Source organism: Plectropomus leopardus, chromosome 20 (genome assembly GCF_026936395.1).
Source record: "Plectropomus leopardus strain MGB_pleo_1.0 chromosome 20, ASM2693639v1, whole genome shotgun sequence".
Taxonomy (NCBI): Eukaryota; Metazoa; Chordata; class Actinopteri; order Perciformes; family Serranidae; genus Plectropomus; species Plectropomus leopardus.
This window is the reverse complement of record NC_142195.1, coordinates 26,355,728-26,374,190: the sequence shown is the minus strand read 5'-3', so window position 1 is coordinate 26,374,190 and position 18,463 is coordinate 26,355,728. Positions and strand designations below refer to the sequence as shown.

The 18,463-nt window shown below is 38.0% G+C and overlaps 1 protein-coding gene across 8 annotated transcripts in view; it reads left to right on the top strand.

The window, feature by feature from the left end:
* Positions 1 to 18,463, top strand: part of tcf4 (transcription factor 4) — a 279,930-nt gene that overhangs the window by 58,374 nt on the left and 203,093 nt on the right. For all 8 annotated transcript variants that reach the window (XM_088071478.1, XM_088071481.1, XM_088071476.1 and 5 more), the window contains 2 exons: positions 4,423 to 4,478; positions 5,563 to 5,641. In XM_088071478.1, coding sequence (XP_087927604.1) covers positions 4,423 to 4,478; positions 5,563 to 5,641 — 135 coding nt within the window. The remainder of the gene's footprint in view (positions 1 to 4,422; positions 4,479 to 5,562; positions 5,642 to 18,463) is intronic.

Sequence of the window (18,463 nt, the reverse complement as noted above, 5' to 3'; positions counted from 1 at the left end):
TTGCACACAGACACACACACACACACACACACACAAACACAGTACCTCATTTTAAGTAACACAAAGAGCAGCTGAATGGTCATACTGGGTTACAGGCCTGTTTTTGTCCTCGCTTATTACACACACACACACACACACACACACACACACACAGAGGGTAACTGTATTAATAGGAGTCTGTTTTGTGTCAAGCAGGTCTTAATAGGATCAGTGTGAGAGACATGGAGCTGTCTGTCAGTCTAAGTTCATTAACTGATGATAGATGACCTGGACTGTGTGTGTGTGTGTGTGTGTGTGTGTGTGTGTGTGTGTGTGTGTGTGTGTGTGTGTGTGTGTGTGTGTGTGTGCGTGTGTGTGTGTATGAGAGAGAGAGAGAGAGAGAGAGAGAGAGAGAGAGAGAAAGGTGTGTGTACTTTGAGAGTGTGTTTTCCTGCTTGTGTGTAAATTCTCTCTCTGGTGTAATTTATAGCCCTCAATCGGAGGCCTTATCAGGTGCAGGACACATGGACGCCTCCTTCTCTCCTCCTTCTCTCCTCCTCCTCCACGTCTTTTAACTCCCACACACCAAGTTGTATTTCTCTCGCCTCCTCTTCCTCTCCTCACTCTCTTCCAATCTCTCTCCTCCTCTTACTTTTCAATGCTGAGGGATGCTTTCTTTAATTGCTGGCGTCCTCCTCCTCCTCCTCCTCCTCCTCCTCCTCCTCCTCCTCCCCACATTCACTTCCACTTCTTTTTGCATCGAGACCAGCCATCATCAAACTCCCCTGCTCTACTTTTATTTATTTTTTTATTTTCCTCCCCTCTCTTCTGCTCTCCTGTTTCCAAACAGGCTATATTTGCAGGACAAAACATATGCGCTGCCAAAGTGTTAAAACAGAGTACAGTATGTGTAAATTTAACACATCCCAACTATGATAAATACAGAAACAGCACAATTTACTTTTCATTTGAATATTCTTGTAAACATTAAAATATAGCCTATTTATCGTCCTGGATGGTTGCGTATTAAAGTCTGGTTAAAACAAATATTTCTTCTCACAATACCAAAACTTTGGTTTTGATAGTGAGTAAATCAAACTTAACTTAATTTTTTTTGTTATAGAATATTGTTGTTGGGCCAATCATCATATTTGTTCCCTAAATCCATCTGATTGTGTGTTTTTCACCTAAATTCAAAGGATCTAGTGTGTTTTCCCTAAATGCCCCAATAAAGTGCCTGTTTCCTAAATCCAACTGTTCCTGTTTGGGTTCCTATAATCCAACTGATCAAGTTTGTGTTCCCTAAAGTTGAATTTTTAAGTGTTTGTTCCCAAAATCAAACCAATTTTAGAGTGTTCCCTAAATAAGACTGATTAACAGTGTGTTCCCTAAATATAACCAATCCAGTGTACATTCACTAAGTCTGATTGAATAATAGTGTGTTCCCTAAATTGGAATTATCAAGTGTTTGTTCCCTTAATCTGAATGATCAGGGTTTTGTGTTTTGTTTTTGTTTTTTTAATTTTGAATGATTATGTGTTTTCCCAAAACAAAACTCAATGCAGCTGGTTTTCCAAAAATCACTGATTAAGTACTGTATATTTTTCTGAAATCTGAATGATCAAGTGGGTGTTCCCTAAATCAGACTGATCTAGTGTGTATTCCGTAAATCAGGTGGATTAACAGTGTTCCCTGAATCTGAATGATCAACTGTGTGTTCCCTAAGTCAAATAAGCAAGTGTGTGTTCCCTAAATCAAACAAATTCAGTATACGTATGTTGAATCAGACTGATCAAATCTAAACAATTAAGACTGTGTTCCTAAAATCCCGCCAATCATTACATGACTCTCAATTAATCTGGTTCATACGTCCCTTTAATTCAGCCGATCATAATGTGTTCCCTAAATCCGGACAAGCAACTATGTGTTCCCTGAATCATTTTCATTAAATGTGCCTCCTAAATCAATCCAATCAAGTGAATGTTCTTTAAACTGGATTGATTAACTGTGTGTTTCTTAAATCACGCAGGCTAGATTTTATAAATTCAAGTGATCAAGTGTGGTCCCTAAATCCAGCTAATTTCCAAGTATATGTTCCCTAAAGCCAGCTGATTAAGTTTGTGTTGCATAAATTCAATTGTCTTTTGCCTAAATTCATCTAAAAAAAAAAAAAAAAAAAATCCACCCTGTCATTGAACTTCAATTTCATCAACTCAAATTACTGTTAAACAGGCGTTACCGCTGATCAAAAGTATGTTCCCTAAATCCAATTTATCGTCAATTGTTCTTGCATAATCTTTATTAAACCTGCACAAAGTCTCTTCTATTCTTTTTTTTTTAACAAATATGGCACAAAGGTACTTTTATTGAGGCAACAACTTTTGGTTTGACTCCAAAATGCTTTTTGTAACTGAACCAGTTTATTTCTATTGTACAAACACACACACACACACACACACACACACACACACACACACACACACTCAAGCACAGATAAGCTGACATTCCAAATGACTCGACAATGAATGTAAGCTGCTCACTATACACACACTGACACAATGGAGAGCCCATTGAGGAGAGATTTGAGTACTACAATACATGAGACGACTGTGAACGTGTGTGTGTGTGTGTGTGTGTGTGTGTGTGTGTGTGTGTGTGTGTGTGCGTGCTGTAAGCGAGAGCTGTGTTTGCACATTTCAGTCGACCTGGATGAACTGATCTACCTGTCATGTCGAAAATAGATCCCCTCCTCTCTCTCTGTTGACGTTAGTGTCTCTTGTCCTCTGTCCGTCTGTCTTTTCCAGCAAGTCCTTATGTTTAAATAACAGAACAGGTTACAGGTACAAAGAGGATTCTTATGTTTTCTAATCTGTCACCACTATAGTTAAGGTTTGGCTGTGTTTGGACAACTTGGATGTCTCACCTGGTCACTGTTGGTAGGAGGTGTCAACCAAATTGTCAGAAAAAATGTCTTGTGTGCTTTTCTGCAAATGGAAATGTTACATTTGCACGTTATTATTTTGCGGATATGTTTAAACTTTTACTTCTATGATGCTGCGGTTAATGAGTGGTTAGGAAAAGATCACTTTTTGACGTGAAATACCTGCTTTTTGGGTCAAAATCCCTCTTGAAAAGTAGCTATGTCTCTGTAAAAAGAAAAAAACAGCTTCAATTTTTGGCCCTATCCTCCTGGATAACAGGGCCACAGTTTGCTATAAAAAATTCCCATTTTGGTGGGCTAAGAAGATGCTGAAAATAGCAACTGGTCCTGAAAAAAACAACCATGTTCAGCTGCTGAAAAGCAGCTGTGTTGCTAATAAAACACCCACATTTGGTGCCGAAAAAGCAGCTGGAAATTCAGCAACGACTCGTGAAATTGCAACCTGTTTTGTTATTTTTTGCTCTCGAGCAGTGCTCTGCAGCGTGGCATGCGTCTCAACATATTGACATGCCATCCACCTCCTGATGACAAATTCAGCTCATAAACTTTGACTTTTTAATAACATAGATATGAAAATTCTGAAACATACAAATATAAATGTGGTTTGCAGAAATGTCGAAGGCATGTCGAAGGCATGGCAACTTTGACATCTTTACCCGGATCGAGAGGCAGCTGTAAACTTTATTATTGTGTTGCAGTTTTATGCAGATTATCATGGTCCCCAGAAGATTAACCCTACTGACTTAGGTGATCCCCTTACTTGTCCTCTAGCGCCATCTGGAGGTTGACATTTATGTTTTTGTTTTTTTTTGGATTGCCGTTCATTTTTGTACGTTAATGTCCCCCTCAGAATAAACCCTAATATCTTTGGTGATCCTCGAACTTTCCATCCAGCACATTTACCAGGTGACCCGTGACCTCTCTGACCTTTGGAGGATATAACATCATAAAAGCAGTGTAATGGCAGCGGGGATTATTGGTCTGCAGGAGGCTTAAAGGACCATTAAATTAAACAAAGACACATTAAAGGCTCTACAATCATAATCAATAATGTTTAATGACATGGAGCATGGAGAGAGAATGATTTACGCTCCAGTCATTTATTATGGACACTGTACAGTAATGTTATATGTAGTGTTGAAAGTCATTCACGTGATTATTTGAGTGATTAAAAATGTGGACGTGAGGACTAAAGAAGTTCAATATAGCAGCCTCTGAGTAAATGCACAATAAAATGCAGCATGGGTTTTTTGTATTATCTCATTTTGTTAATCTTTCGGATCTGTATCACCTGTTTTTTTGTTGTTTTTTTTGTCTTTAAAGTATAAACATACTGCATTACATGAACAAATTGGATTTTTGGACCGCTTATTTTCCTGAAACTGTATTTTGAAAATTCCCTCTAAAAATTTCCTATTTCTCTTTACTCTCCTAAATACTACTGCTACTACTACTGCTACTCTTTTTCTATTTCATCTAAATCTCTTTTTCTCCTCGTACAGATATGGAGGAGAGAACGAGTGCAGGGTCATGGGCGAGCGGAAGTCGTTCTTCTAAGGTAACTACAAACAACAATACTACTGGTTATATTTTAATGCTTTAATTACAGTTAAATGCAACTGCTTTAAGCATTTATATGTTACTATTATGGCTAATATTACCTTTAGGACTGCTATTACCTGCTGAGTGTGTCTTATGCGGAGGTTAACCTTCAGTTTGGCCAGTAAACTTACAAGAAAGAAAAATTCTGTGTAATCACTGTTTTTAACTTTTATGTATTTTAAAGTTTTTGTTTTTTATTTACTTTATATTGATTACTTTGTTTGGTGGCATACAGTATATATGATAGGTGATTTTTATTTTTAGGTGACCTTGAATGTCCTGAAAGGCACCCTTAAATAAAATGTATTATTATCATTCGTATTATTTTATTTTTATTTATTTATTATTCTTGTTATTATTATGTTTTAATTTTAATTTTATTTTTATTTCTTAAATTTATTATTATTATCACTATTATTATTTATTTTTTTAATTATTATTATTATTATTATTATTATTATTATTTTTATTATGATACTGGTATCATCAGAAAACAGAAGACCTGAGGAATCCAGTAGTACCTTGTCATGCTACCTTTTCAGGAAGCGGGAAAGATAATGTTCCAAATTAGGCTAAATTTTGGCAAAGGAATAACGGCACAATCATTTCACAGGGGTCTCTTGACCTCTGACCTCAAGATACCTGAATGAAAATGGTTTCTGTGGTTACCCATGATTCTCCTTCTTACAGACATGCACACTTTTTTTAGCTGTCAGATTATTAGTCAACTCAGGCTGATAAAAATGGCTTCACTTTGTCAAGACTTCAAAACTGTTAAGTAATGCAAAATAATGGAACTGAAACGTCATAAAAAAAACTATTTAAATTCTGCGATTATTCATGATTAAAGAAAATTAATCGTTTGACAGCCCTAGTTGGTATATATATCAACATATCTAATATTGGGAAAAATATCTTGCACCCCTAAAATATACATTTAAAAATTTGGATTTTTTAAAAATTAAATAACTGTTGTCATTTAAGTGATTACGATCATAAGTACTTCTGCTGCTAAGAAATCTGATTGTCTCTCTTTCCAGAGTTATGCAGACGGGTCTCAGTACATGGCGTCACATGACAGCCTCTCACCTCCGTACGCCAACTCCAGCCGGCTAACAGGTACGCTGCTGTGTGTGTGTGTGTGTGTGTGTGTGTGTTTTGTCTTATTTTACAAAAAAAACCTTGGATTCGCTGCTTTGTTGGGTTTTGATCTGGCCGTGTGTGTGTGAGTGTGTGCAGAGAATTAGTGAAACACTATCGTACACTGGAGGAGACAGGTCATCTGGCATGCAATTTCTCTCCCTCCCTCGGCCCGCTGTGTGGAAAACGCTAGGCAGTGTGTGCTCATTTACCCATGATGCTCTCTGCCTCTGGCTCTCTGCGATGTGGCGCCAGTTGTGAGCAAATGGCCACTGACACAGATAATCTGCCTCTCTCTCTCTCACACACACACACACACACACACACACACAGAGTCACACAGCTTAATTACCTTTGACTGGATGCATCAAATATGGAAGATGTCAGCTCTCGGCTCTCTGATTCTACCTGCTCTCTTTCTGTCTCTCGCTCTTTCTGCTGTTTGTTGGTTTTTCACTCTTTCTCTTGTGAAACATTAGATCTTAAAGCTCCGCTCTGAAGCCTAAATGTGTGTGGTTACACATTTTTTTGGACGGGGTTGTTTGGTATTGTATATGTGGACCGAGATGCATTGACTACTGCTGCCAGCCAGCAATGATACCATACGAGTATATGCACTATAAGGCCTAAAGTATATGGACACATAAAGAAAACGTTGTGGACACTTCAACAACTATATGTGATTATTTTGTGCAAACCAACACATTTTTATTCTCAAGTCATCATATACCAACACTTTGTCACACCCTTAAAGTGTAATGGCAGATTTTGGATTTAATGCTCATAGGTTTGTCGGTTTATAGACTGTTTTTGTTGTAATTTGTCTTTGCTTTTTTACACCTCTTGCTATCTCATGATGATTTTAGGGCACCTTTTAGCGTATCTATGTGGCAGAAAGCTGAAGCACATTGTAACAGGCAGTTAACGTTGTGAAATGATGGTGTTTCGGCAATCAAAAGCTGACTTTTAGTTTCACACGGGACACAAACAGTGGTTTCCTGGGTGAAAGTCCGGTTTTGTTTGACCCATCCACCTCATTTCCCTTCCGCTCTAAGCGGTCTTCCTCGCTCTTGCTGCTTCTTCTGTGCGTTAAGTGTTGCTGCAAATGAGTTACCACTGGAGTAAGCTGAAAGCGCGGCGCGTCTCCTAAATACGCAAAAGGGTGTCTTTGGTGTCGATATCACACGCTGAGGGGGGGTTGACAAAAGGGTCCGATTCTGATAACCTTGGAATCGGCCATGCAAACACACGATAGGATCAATTCTGCGTCCAGTTGTTTCAATAATAATGATATAATCATTGATTTTTTGCTAATTCAAATGACTGTGCAGTTAGTTTTGAATGCACACTGCGAATTATAACAAGAAAAATAAATAACAGAAAACAAACAAAAAGAAATGCAAAACTTGAGGAGAATTTCGGCTCCATGCTGGAATGATCCATAGTATATGCGATGTGTTGTGACAGTGTTGTGATTATGGTATGAAGCTGCAGAGGCAGAGAGGGAAGAGGCGACGCAGAGTCAGAAATGGAAATATTGTATTCTTCATCTGGCACACGGGAGCCGCAATTTACTTTGATAATGATAACACTAAGAGACAGAGACAGCCGGGGATATGGTACACACACACGCACATCCTCTTCGCTTTCTACCTGTGACTGTTCTGATCTCCGAAAATCACATCGCTTCCTGTGTGTGTTGGCTTTTCTCTTTTTTATTGTTTTTATTTGCCCTGATGGAAAATGTAGCGTTTCAGTATTAATCCTAAAACGCAGAGCTTTCATTAATATCACTGATGGTGGTTTCTTTCTCAGAGAGTGACACGGCTTTGCTTCTTTTAAAAAAAGTTGGCTGCACAATATTCATGAAGTTTTAACATGATGCACAGACTTGAATTTCTCCAGTGTTGACAGCCTCAAGCATTTGAGATTCGCTAAAAAACATTATGAAAAAAAGATGCGATCCTAAGTTACTTGGACTAATTGGTTGAGCTGGTTGATTGTTGCTGAGACATTATGGTTGATGGAGCGTATTAGGTCACCTGTGAGCTGCTGCAAGGCGAGGCGATGTGAGGTTGATCAGGTTTCTCAATAAGTTGCAGTTTTTGGTCGAGCATTTTTGGTTATTAATGTGCTTGCTAAATGGTTGGCTGGTACAAATGCTTCTTTCAACGAATCAGTAAGATAAATAAAAACAAAACAAAATAATCAGTCAGATAAAAAAGAGCAAGACATGCAATAAAAAGACTAGAAAAAATAGGTAAATTATAAGCGATGTTGACAAATATTTCTATTGAAGCAGAACATAGAAATAGCAGCATCAAAAAAAGAGTTTCGTGTTCGTGTTAACATTAAGCAAAATGGTTTGATTTTGTGCAAAAACAAAGGGAGAAGGAAATGAACAAATAAACTAGACATGATCCAAAAATTATAAAGAAATTACTAAAAAAAAAAGGTAAAAGAAAATTACCTGAAAATAATAAAAACAAAGAGAGTAAAAAATGAAAAAGAATAAAAAAAGAAAATATTCCAAAAAAATGAAAAAAAGTACTCTGTGACATATATAATCATAATAATTATGAATATAGGTTTCTGTAAATGTTTCCATTTTTTATACACTCCTTAATTAATTTATTTTTTGTCACTTTTTACTGATTTCTTGCAGTGTGTGGGACATTACTTGCCAAGTTATTTACCGCTATTTTCCCTGTGTTTTCAAAAGCAAGAAATCAAACCAATTTGCTCAAGTTTTAAAGGTTTAAACAGCTTGTAAAAGGCGTCTGAACACAACATGAGAAACCTGATGTTGATCCAGATATCAAAAGGGTTATTTATCAAATTTTTTTATCTGGTTACTGAAAGATCTGTCAGTGTGAAGTTATCTGATGTGAATTGGAATTTCATCTCTTTTGAGATTTATCTTTGAACCATAATCCCTTGCATTTTGTGTGAATGACTTCAGTTATTTAGGATTATTCACAGGTTAGAGACCTGGTAAACGTCGTTATTCTCACCTGAAATGAACTCAGAATTACAGAAGAAAGAAACAGTGAAGAGTTTAATGAACCCGACCTGAACATGTTGAGTGTGAACGCAGCCTCTCGCTGTCTCTTCCTCGCTCTCCCCCTCTCTAACCTTGTCTGTCTTTCTTAACCCCCCCACGATCAGATTAGAGTGATGTTATGCTCTAGATAATCAGCGAAGGGATTAGTGTCATCTCAGCGACCCCACTAGATTAATCTGCCGACACACACACACACACACACACACACACACACACACACACACACACACAGAAAAGCAATCAGAAGATGTGTGTGTGTTTTATGCATGAATGTGTGGACTTGCACTTACATATATGTTTATATAAGTACATCAGCAGTTGTGTAGATGCACGAGTGTGTATTTTTGTGTGTGTGTCTTTATGTGTGTGTTTTAATGATCATGGTGTCTGTGTGTGAGCCAGTGTGTGTGTATCTGTGCAAGTTGGCAGGTTACTGTGTCAGTATCTGAGTGTGTGATGTAAGCTTCTTTATGAACGTGGTTTCATGTGGTCAAATGCAGGAATGTGTGTGTTTGTGTGTGTAAGTTAGTGTATCTGCACCCTTGACTTGTGTCTTCTTGTGTGTTACAGTGAGTGTGTGTGAAAGTTGAGGTATTATGTGATTCTTTCTTGTGTGTATGTGGTTGTGTCTACCTGTGTGTAGTTGCTTTGCCGAGCAGGTGCACCACCCTGCACCCCCGCCGCCCCCCCGCCCCTGTAACTGTCACCTACATAGTAAATGAGAAGCTCAGTGGTTTCAGCTCGTAAGCACATTCTGCTCTGTTATAAATAAACGATCTGATGTGGCTTCAGTCTGATTGTGATGCAGCAGCTTCATTGTAACGTCTTCTACTGCTTTCGTTGTGTAATTCAAAAACTGGAAGTGATGGGACACTGTGGACGTTTCCACCAAAGTTGTTCTGTGGCACACTTGTCTCAGTTTTTGGATTTAACCACAGTTTCTAATCAGAACAGAAAAGGGATTTTATCTTTGTGCATCCAGTATGCATTTTTCCTTACTTACCACAAAAATGGTGGCATTGAACATTTGTGCAAAACATTTGTACGTTATTATTTTGTGGATACATTATGTTCCTTCATGCTTCAACAAGGCTGTGGTTAACATGTGGTTAGGCACAAAAACATCTTGGTTATTGTGATTTAAAGTACATGTTTTGGTTAAAATACCCGCTTTAGGGGCTGCTATCCCCACCGGTAATGCAGCAGTGTCTTTATAAAAAACAACTTCTTTTCGTTAGCTAATCCTGGGGGAATCAAAGTAGTGGGTCGCTAAAAAACAACCACGTCTGGTGGCTAAAAGGCAGCTGGAACTGCAGCAATGATTGGCTGAAGTGGAGCTTGAAAATAGCTCGTCTTTGTTCTGGACTCGAGCAGTGGTCTGCAGCTTGGCAGGTGTTTAGTTAGTGTGGTTGCATGAGCTCAAACCACTATAAGCAAAGAATTGCAAAGGTTCTGTACATTTTTGACATGATGATGGCACAATAAAGTTAACAGATTACTAAAAGTTATTAGAAATCATCCTCTGGGGAACATGAACGTCTGAACCAATCCAGCCAGCAGTCGTTGACACTCCAAATCATAAATATTAACCTCATGGTGGTGCTTGAGGAAAAGTTAGGGATTATAAAAAAGTCAGTAGGATTGATCTTCTAAGAATATTCAAGCCCCGTGCTAAATCCTTAAATGAGATATTCTTGTCTGGACTAAGTGTTATAGGCATTCTTAAATGTTTGGACCTTAAAATCTCTAATTTATATTTTGTATTTTACTTTGGTAGGCTGGGTTTTGTAGAGTTTTGATCCTGGCAAACCAACTTTGAGGACAACTGCTGCTAAAACAGCATTGTCTTGTTTTTGTATTTTTGTGTCTATATGTGTGCATCGAGCAAGATACAGCATGTGAGCCAGTCAGTTTTGCAGTTGTTGAACGATAATATTAATATACATTAAATTTACAGTTATAATGATTTTCTCGCAGCAAATTTGAACCTTACTAATATGTATCAAAAAATAAAAAATGCCATCCATAAATATCAACGTCTGATGTATTTTGTATAAAAAACGACCTGAAAAACTGTATTATAAACTGTATTGATTTGCTGCTATATCTCATATTAAGCATTAATCAGAGCAGTATATAACGAGCTGTTGTAAACCTGATGATCTCCCTCCTCCTCCTCTTGTTGTTTTTGTTGAAATGTAGTGAGTCAGCCGTCTGTCTCACCTCTGTGTGACCTTATTAATGAGTGTTGAGCCACGAGGCTGGACCCCCTCTGAGGAGGTCACATCTGGACACTTTATATAGAAATACATATCTGTCTCTCTCTCGCTCTCTCTTTCCATCTTTTCTTCTGTCTGTCTGACTCGGCTTGGTTTTTGTTTTTTCTCTTTGAATCAGATTCTCTCTTTTCTGCTCATATTTTCTCTGTTTCTCTCACTTTACATATTTTTTTTGTTGTTATTTCCCGTCAAAATTTCTTCCTCTCTCCCTCATGTCCTTTTCTCCTTTTCCTGTCCTCTATCTCTCTTTTTTGTTTCCCTCCCCCCGTCTCTTTATCATCCTGTGCTCCTCTCACCCTATCTCTCCTCCACGGAGACAAGGCCCTCCTGTCTCTCTCTCTATCCCAGCAGCCCCTCACCTCAGCTGGGTGTGGTGCCAAGGTCGCCCCCTGTCCCTCCCTGCTGGGTCTGGGTCTTTGTGCTCTGAATGTTTAAACACAGAGGAGAGAAGAGGAGGAGAAGAGAGGAGATGTGGTGACATAAATGATCAACTTCTAAAAATAGCCAAAAAATTAAGCTAGATTTTAGGGTTGTAATTAGCAGCTGTTTTCTATTATTATTAATGAGGATGTCAGGTATTTGTACAATCAGTTAATTATTTAGCTTAATAAATGTTGCAAAATAGTAAAAAATTCATTTTCCAGAACCAAAAGAAATCTTTTGTTTTCATAAACTAACAGTCCAAAAACCCCCAAATTAGTCACTTTATTATGACCAAACACAAAGCAGAGCACTAAATCCCCACATTAGAGATGCAAGAAAATAAAGAAAGTTTAGCATTATTGTTTGATGGGTTTAATGAATGCTGTTGGACGTGTATTTGAATCACTTGCACAGAGTTAAATATAAAGCCACCTGTTATCACACAACACACTCTCATCCAAACTCATCAAATTTCGCTACTTGGTCAGAGGACTTTCACGTCTGAATGTGACGCACTAGGTGTCCTCCTGCGTCTGTTTCAGGAACAGTGTGTCAATGTACGTCTGTTACATGCATTATGTCTTTTTAAAAAACACTTTGGTTTTCACAGGAAACGTACAGTTTCTGCTCATTAGATGCATTTGGTCATTTCTAAAATAAACTTGCGTCAGTGAAACACCTCGTATTTCCTTGTGCAACAAAAGCATGTGGTTTGGTTTAGAAAAAGTGGGCTCCCAAGTGAAAGTCCAGGGTTTGTTGGTCCCATCCACCTGCCCCCCCCGTACGGCGTTTTTTGGTGATTCTGTCTGGCACAAAAGGTGTACGCAAACACCACCCGATGGCGTATCATAACGCGGCTTTCTGCATCAGTGTCTGATGCCAAAATCACTGACCAAATAACAAAATTTGACGACTTTTTCAAGGCTGTAGGACACATATTAACAACTGAGTCAGCTCCATTCCCTAAATGAAGACCACCAGCTGACCTTTGAGTTAAGATGCTCGTAAAGTGATGTATATGCAGTATCAGCAGCATACATTTTGCTACATAAATATAAAATATCTCATACCAATGTCCTTTTTTTTCTAGAAATAAGATTTCATCACGAGGTGATTATTCATTTATATTATTTTATTTTTATTGGCATTTCCAGAAGATGTGCAAAAAACTTTACTGTACTTTACTCAAGCCTGTTTTGGCGATAATAAATCACAACAAAGTCAATTGCTTAAAGAAAATAAATAAAAGTGCAAGCTAAAAGATTATTTAGTAGGTAAACAAGTGAAAGCACACAAGGCTAGATACATTTTTTTTTAAGTATAATAATAAAATAAACAAATAAATGCATATTAATAAGAAAAAGAAGAAAAAAAGGGGTAGAGAAAACATCATGGTTGGCATTAATTTCCATTAGATAATCAGGACGGCCATCTCTATTATGTGAAGGATATTTTAAATCAAAATCAAATTCTCCCTTTGATCAATTTACAAAGTGATTTAAAAGGCAAACCAAGATTTATTACATTCGAAAAACACAAAATAAAGACACAAAAACACATCAGGAACAAGTAGAAGTAAGCGGCCAAAATTTTAGGTTAATGAATGAAAATTAATGACAGTTAAAGAATGAATTACATCAACAGAAAGTCATATTTTTTCTTTAAACGTCCTTTATTCTTCGGTCCGCCCTCAGAGATTTTGTTGCCATTGTCCCGGCTGATTGAAACTCAACAGCCACCGTCTCATTCTCAGAGTATTTTTTTTGAATGGATGTCATGCATTGATTAGTGCTGCGCTGACTTCAGTGCATTAATACGGACGCACAATGTAAGCCACTGCTGAGTATTTAGTATATTATTGTTTTGAAGGGGCTGTGTATCACACGGAAATTGTCTGTGTAATTAGATCTGACATAGTAATAATAGGTCTCGTCAAGGCGAGAGGGTGGAGGGCGGAGATGTAAAACGTACACTCTGAAAGCGGCGGTTCATCGGGGAGCACTTCGGGGTTCCTGATCAGGGAGGGGGAAATGTCTTGGAACATTTTGATAAAAAACGCTTTTAGGCTTCTTAAAGAACTGTCAGAGCTAATTATAATTATTTGAAAAGGCTAATAAAGGAAGTAGTGACACCGAGGAGCAGCTTTGCTGTAGGTCTTAAATTCCAGAGGCAGGTGGGGCTCAAGCCTACATGTTGGGATTTGGGAATTACCACTCCTTCAATCAAGAAATCCTATTTATATCCAGAAATCCTGTTTTTTTTAAATTTCCTGTCTGTGTGCAAACAATGACAGATAAATACAATAGAATAAGTGTTTATAAAGCAAGTGCAAAAATATATAAAGGAAAATCCAAAATACTGAGTGCAGGTTGTTCAACAAGTAACCTGAATCCCCAAAAGCACAGGGACTTTTTCATATTTAGCATCGAGACCGTCCTCCAAAATACGACCGCATACGTTATTTGTACAAGCAGCAAAAAGAAACCAATATTATGTGTATTGTAAGGTGGCGACCTCTTGTGGAGAAGGAGAAAGTGAGGTGACAGGAGGTGGACTGGTCCAACAGACACAGGCCTTTCGTTTAGGAGACCGCTGTTTGTGTCCTGTGTGAACCCAAAAGTAGACGTTGAGTCATTTTAAGAATGTAACACCGTATGTTGTTGTATAAAGCTCGTAATGCGTGATGAATATTGTCACGTGAGATATGTCATGTCACATTTCTTTAGTAACAAAGAACAGCCATTGGGTTGTGATGTCAGTGTGGTTATTGATAACTGATGATGGTCTTCATGATGATTACTGATGACTGCCACCTGATAGTATGGAGACTTGTTTCCTCTCACAAAGGCAAAGTTTGGTCCTCGGATGTACTCTTTGTGGTGTGTCCAAGTACAAATTTCTGGCTGGGACACAGGCTATGTTATACGACACAACAGTCGGCTTTGGTTGCAACTACTTCTTTGATTTGATGTGTCCTACACTTTAGTTTACCAGAATTTTTTGGTTTTTGCATTTTCCCTGCAAGTAATGCAACACGTGCTCCAAATGAAATGACAAAATATGTTGTGTGTGCATCCGGAATAACACATAGAAGCATCTGATCTCACGTGAAATAACTACTTAGTTAAGGCTGGGAACTGTTTATCGTCGTCATGGTTATGAAAACCAAAGTTGACCCATATATCCAACATTACCTCATCTATCTATCTATCTATCTATCTATCTATCTATCTATCCATCCATCTATCTATCTATCCATCCATCTATCTATCTATCTATCTATCTATCCATCTATCCATCCATCTATCTATCTATCTATCCATCTATCTATCTATCTGTGTATCTGTGTCTTGTCTGTCTCTCTGTCTGTCTATCCATCTGTCTGTCTGTCTTCTCCATCTTCTGTCATCCATCCAGATGAGGCCTCTAGAGACCAGGCCGGGGTCATTCATGTTGCACTGTGTGTGTGTGTGTGTGTGTGTGTGTGTGTGTGTGTGTGTGAGAGTGTTTTCCTGCCTCTGTGTGTTTGTGTGTCCTTTATATCTTTCTATCTCTGTATGTCTCTGCTGCTATGTGTGTGTACTGCTCGTGTGTGTGTGTGTGTGTGTGTGTGTGTGTGTGTGTGTGTGTGTGTGTGTGTGTGTGTGTGTGTGTGTGTGTGTGACAGACTGTGAAATGGTGCGTAGTAGCACCTGGGCCCTTCAGTGTTGATTGATCGGCTTGGTCATGTGGAAGAGTCCCATCTGGCCAGCCACGCTACGGTGTGTGTGTGTGTGTGTGTGTTTGTGTGTGTGTGTGTGTGTGTTTGTGTGGCAGAGAGAGAGAGAGAGTGCTTGTTTGTGTGTAAGAGGTGAGAGAGGGAGATAGAGATGTGCAGCATGAAACAGTATGTTTATTGTGCGAGTGAGAGAGGGAGGGAGAGCTCTTCAGTTAGAGCTGTGGCTCCCAGAGGCCAAAGATGAACTGTATTTTATCATCTGAGAGAGAGAGACGGAGAGACTGCATCCACACTGGAAGCCTTAAAGGAAAATGTCCCCGTTTTTTTAAAAAAATAGAACCTAGTTTTCATGAATAGTGTGTTTGTCAAGGGCTGTTTTTTATAGTTTGAGGCAATGTTGAGTGTTTTTTTAGACAATAGTGAGGCATCACCTTCCCTGTTTCTCCACGACGGTGGAAAAACGTGACTGGCGTGTACTGGGGTACACGTAAAATCTGACAGGTTGATCTTGGAACCAAAAAAAAGGAAAGTAAATATAACTATAAATTTTAAGTTACTTTAGTAAGTTTACTTTATATCCAAGTTTTTTTTTCAGTTGATGTGAGGGTCTAAGGACAGAGAGGAGATTTCATAGCTTTTAAGCCCTCTGAGGCAAATTGTGATTTGTGATAATGTGCTTTACAAATAAAATTGACTTAATTTTGTAGAGTTGTAGCAACTTTAATATGACGTGTTCTTTCCAATTGTTAGCAGCTTCAAAAAAACAAGTTAATCTGACTTAACCTGATCACGGAAAAGAGTATTTTTAGCAATGATGAAGTTCTGCAAGTTCTGTTTTGTTCACAGAAAATACAAAAACGATTGACTAGTTTGCAACCAGCAGAATACAGATGTACAGCACAATAAACTTGGCTTAATTAACATAGCTTAGAAATATTGATTTGATTAAAGTTGTCATTTTTAAGCCAAAACTTCACAAAATTAAGTAAATATAACTAAATTTGTAAGTAAATATAACAAAAAGATATAAAGTAAACCCAAATGAAGGCTTATAGTTATATTTGCTTCCATTTTTCAAGGAAATTGGCTCTAGATTTTTTTAAAGTAAGATCCACTTTTAAGATTTTGGAGTTTTGCTGATAATACTCTGCTAAAGGCATTGTGTGTGAACAGCAAAAAATATATAAATCATTACAGTAACATGCAGCACATACTGGCATTCAGCTGTGTTAAAGGGACAGGTCACCCAAAAATCAAAAATACATATTTATTCTCTTACCTGTAGTGCCATTGATCAGTGTAGTTTTGCTGTGAGCTGCTGAGTGTTGAAGTTATCGGGCGTAGAGATGTCTGTCTCCTCTCCAAAAGCCATATTTTGTAAAAACTGCAATGGAAACACTTTTTGTCACTTTTATAGGTTGCATGATGAAGGAACTGGCTCCATCATGATGCAGCAGGCGCTATAGAGGTTTTATTGCATCGCATAACTCTTTAAAAGTTGAGCAGATCATCCGGAAGTTTTGAATCCATAACTCCTCTGTGAAATCCTTGACTATCACCTCCCAAATTCCCTCAAACATGGCCGCTCCCGTGTATAAGGGGCTCGCCTTTCCATTATAGATAGAGAGACTTTATTATCCACCTCAGTGGAAATTTGCATTTGGCTTTGCTCAAAGATGTAAAAACAAACAACATTAAAAACACAAAAATGTACAATATACAAGAGACAATAGTGTAAACAGGCAATCAGAACACTGATTAATATAAATATAAATAAAAAGTAAAAGAGAGCACATCTTGCAAAATTGTAGTTCCCCTAATGCAATTATCGCTCGTATAACACGCCTACGTCGCCTTCGATTAGATATCACGATGGCGAGTGCGTTCGCTGCAATAGAAATAAACCTGTTAATGGTAGAAATGGAGTCATCTCGTAATTGTGTTTTATCGACATCTAAGATAAACATCGCTTTAGTTTTGCGTAAATCTGTAATAAAAACTCGGCTACTCACATGAGTTCAGATCTGAGTGTTCAGACTGGACGCCAAAAATCACATATATATCAGACTGAGACTCGTGTCTTTAAATGGTGATTTCACAACAGGTCTGAGTCACACGTGAGGGGTAGAAATTTAAATAAAAACTAGGAGACAAAAAGAGGAAAAACAGATGCAGAGAGAAACTAAGAGAGAAAGACAGACAGTGTGTGTTTTCTGAAACGAAGCCAACTGATAATTAATGCCTCTGACATCATGGTGCTCTAATTAAGCCTGGCATTCATTAAGCCAAGTGAGGGGGGGTGTTCGTTAGTGGCTTTTTTGGAGGGGGGATTTGTTAAGTCTTCATTGTTACTCTTCTTAGACAATAGAGAAAGAGAGATGGGAGGGACAACAAAAAGAGAGCGGTGAGGACAGACGTGGACGGTGTTGCAGGACTTTCAGGTGACTTCGCACACCTTCTGGCAGCCATATTGGAGGTCTTCATTTGGTGTGCACAAGTTTCAAAGTTTTCCATCGCAGCAGCACTGAACAGAGCTCGTAACTGATCATTTAAACATTTATCGCTTCTTATCTTCAGGTGTCAGCTAAACAAGTGATGTTTCTAACTCATCTGCATTTTTTTACCTTGCTAATAAGAATCTAGCCAGCTAATATTTTGCACAATTTGATCTTGTGTTTATCGAGCTAATTGTCTGGTTTCAACAAAGACTTTCAGATCCATTAAGAACTTAAACTTAGAAATGAACATTTTTACCTGCAGCGTTTTAGTTCTGAAGTAGCTAAAATGTCAGGCTTAGACAGCCAGGGCTACAGAGCTATGGCTGAAATGTTTCAGCTAATAAAAAAACAGGACTATGACTTAAAATGCTACGAGCAAAGGAAATTCAACAAATTGATCTGAGCTAAATGTCCCAGAATTAAAATACCCAGTGCTAAGTAATTAGGATAAAGTTGGCAGGACAAAGAAGCCTCGATCTAATTTAGCTAAATAATCAGGACTAAAGCACTTGAGATTAAGTAATTGGACTACAGCTGATTTAGGGGGCTTGGTTATTTGTTTTACTAAGAATTACTTGTTGGTGTTACATTTGGGTGAATGCACCACTATTTGGTTATTTTTAGAAAAAGACTTTTTTTTTGTTAAAATAGCTACACTGGTTACATAAAGTGATGTAAGCAAATACGCAAATACGTCCCATTAAAAGAGTTAACATTGATGTTGAGTTTTCAGGTTTATCTTTGATCTAAAACTTAAGAATACATGGCTTAAAAAACAGCAAGAAATTAGTAAAAAGTTACAAGAAAATTACCTGAAAA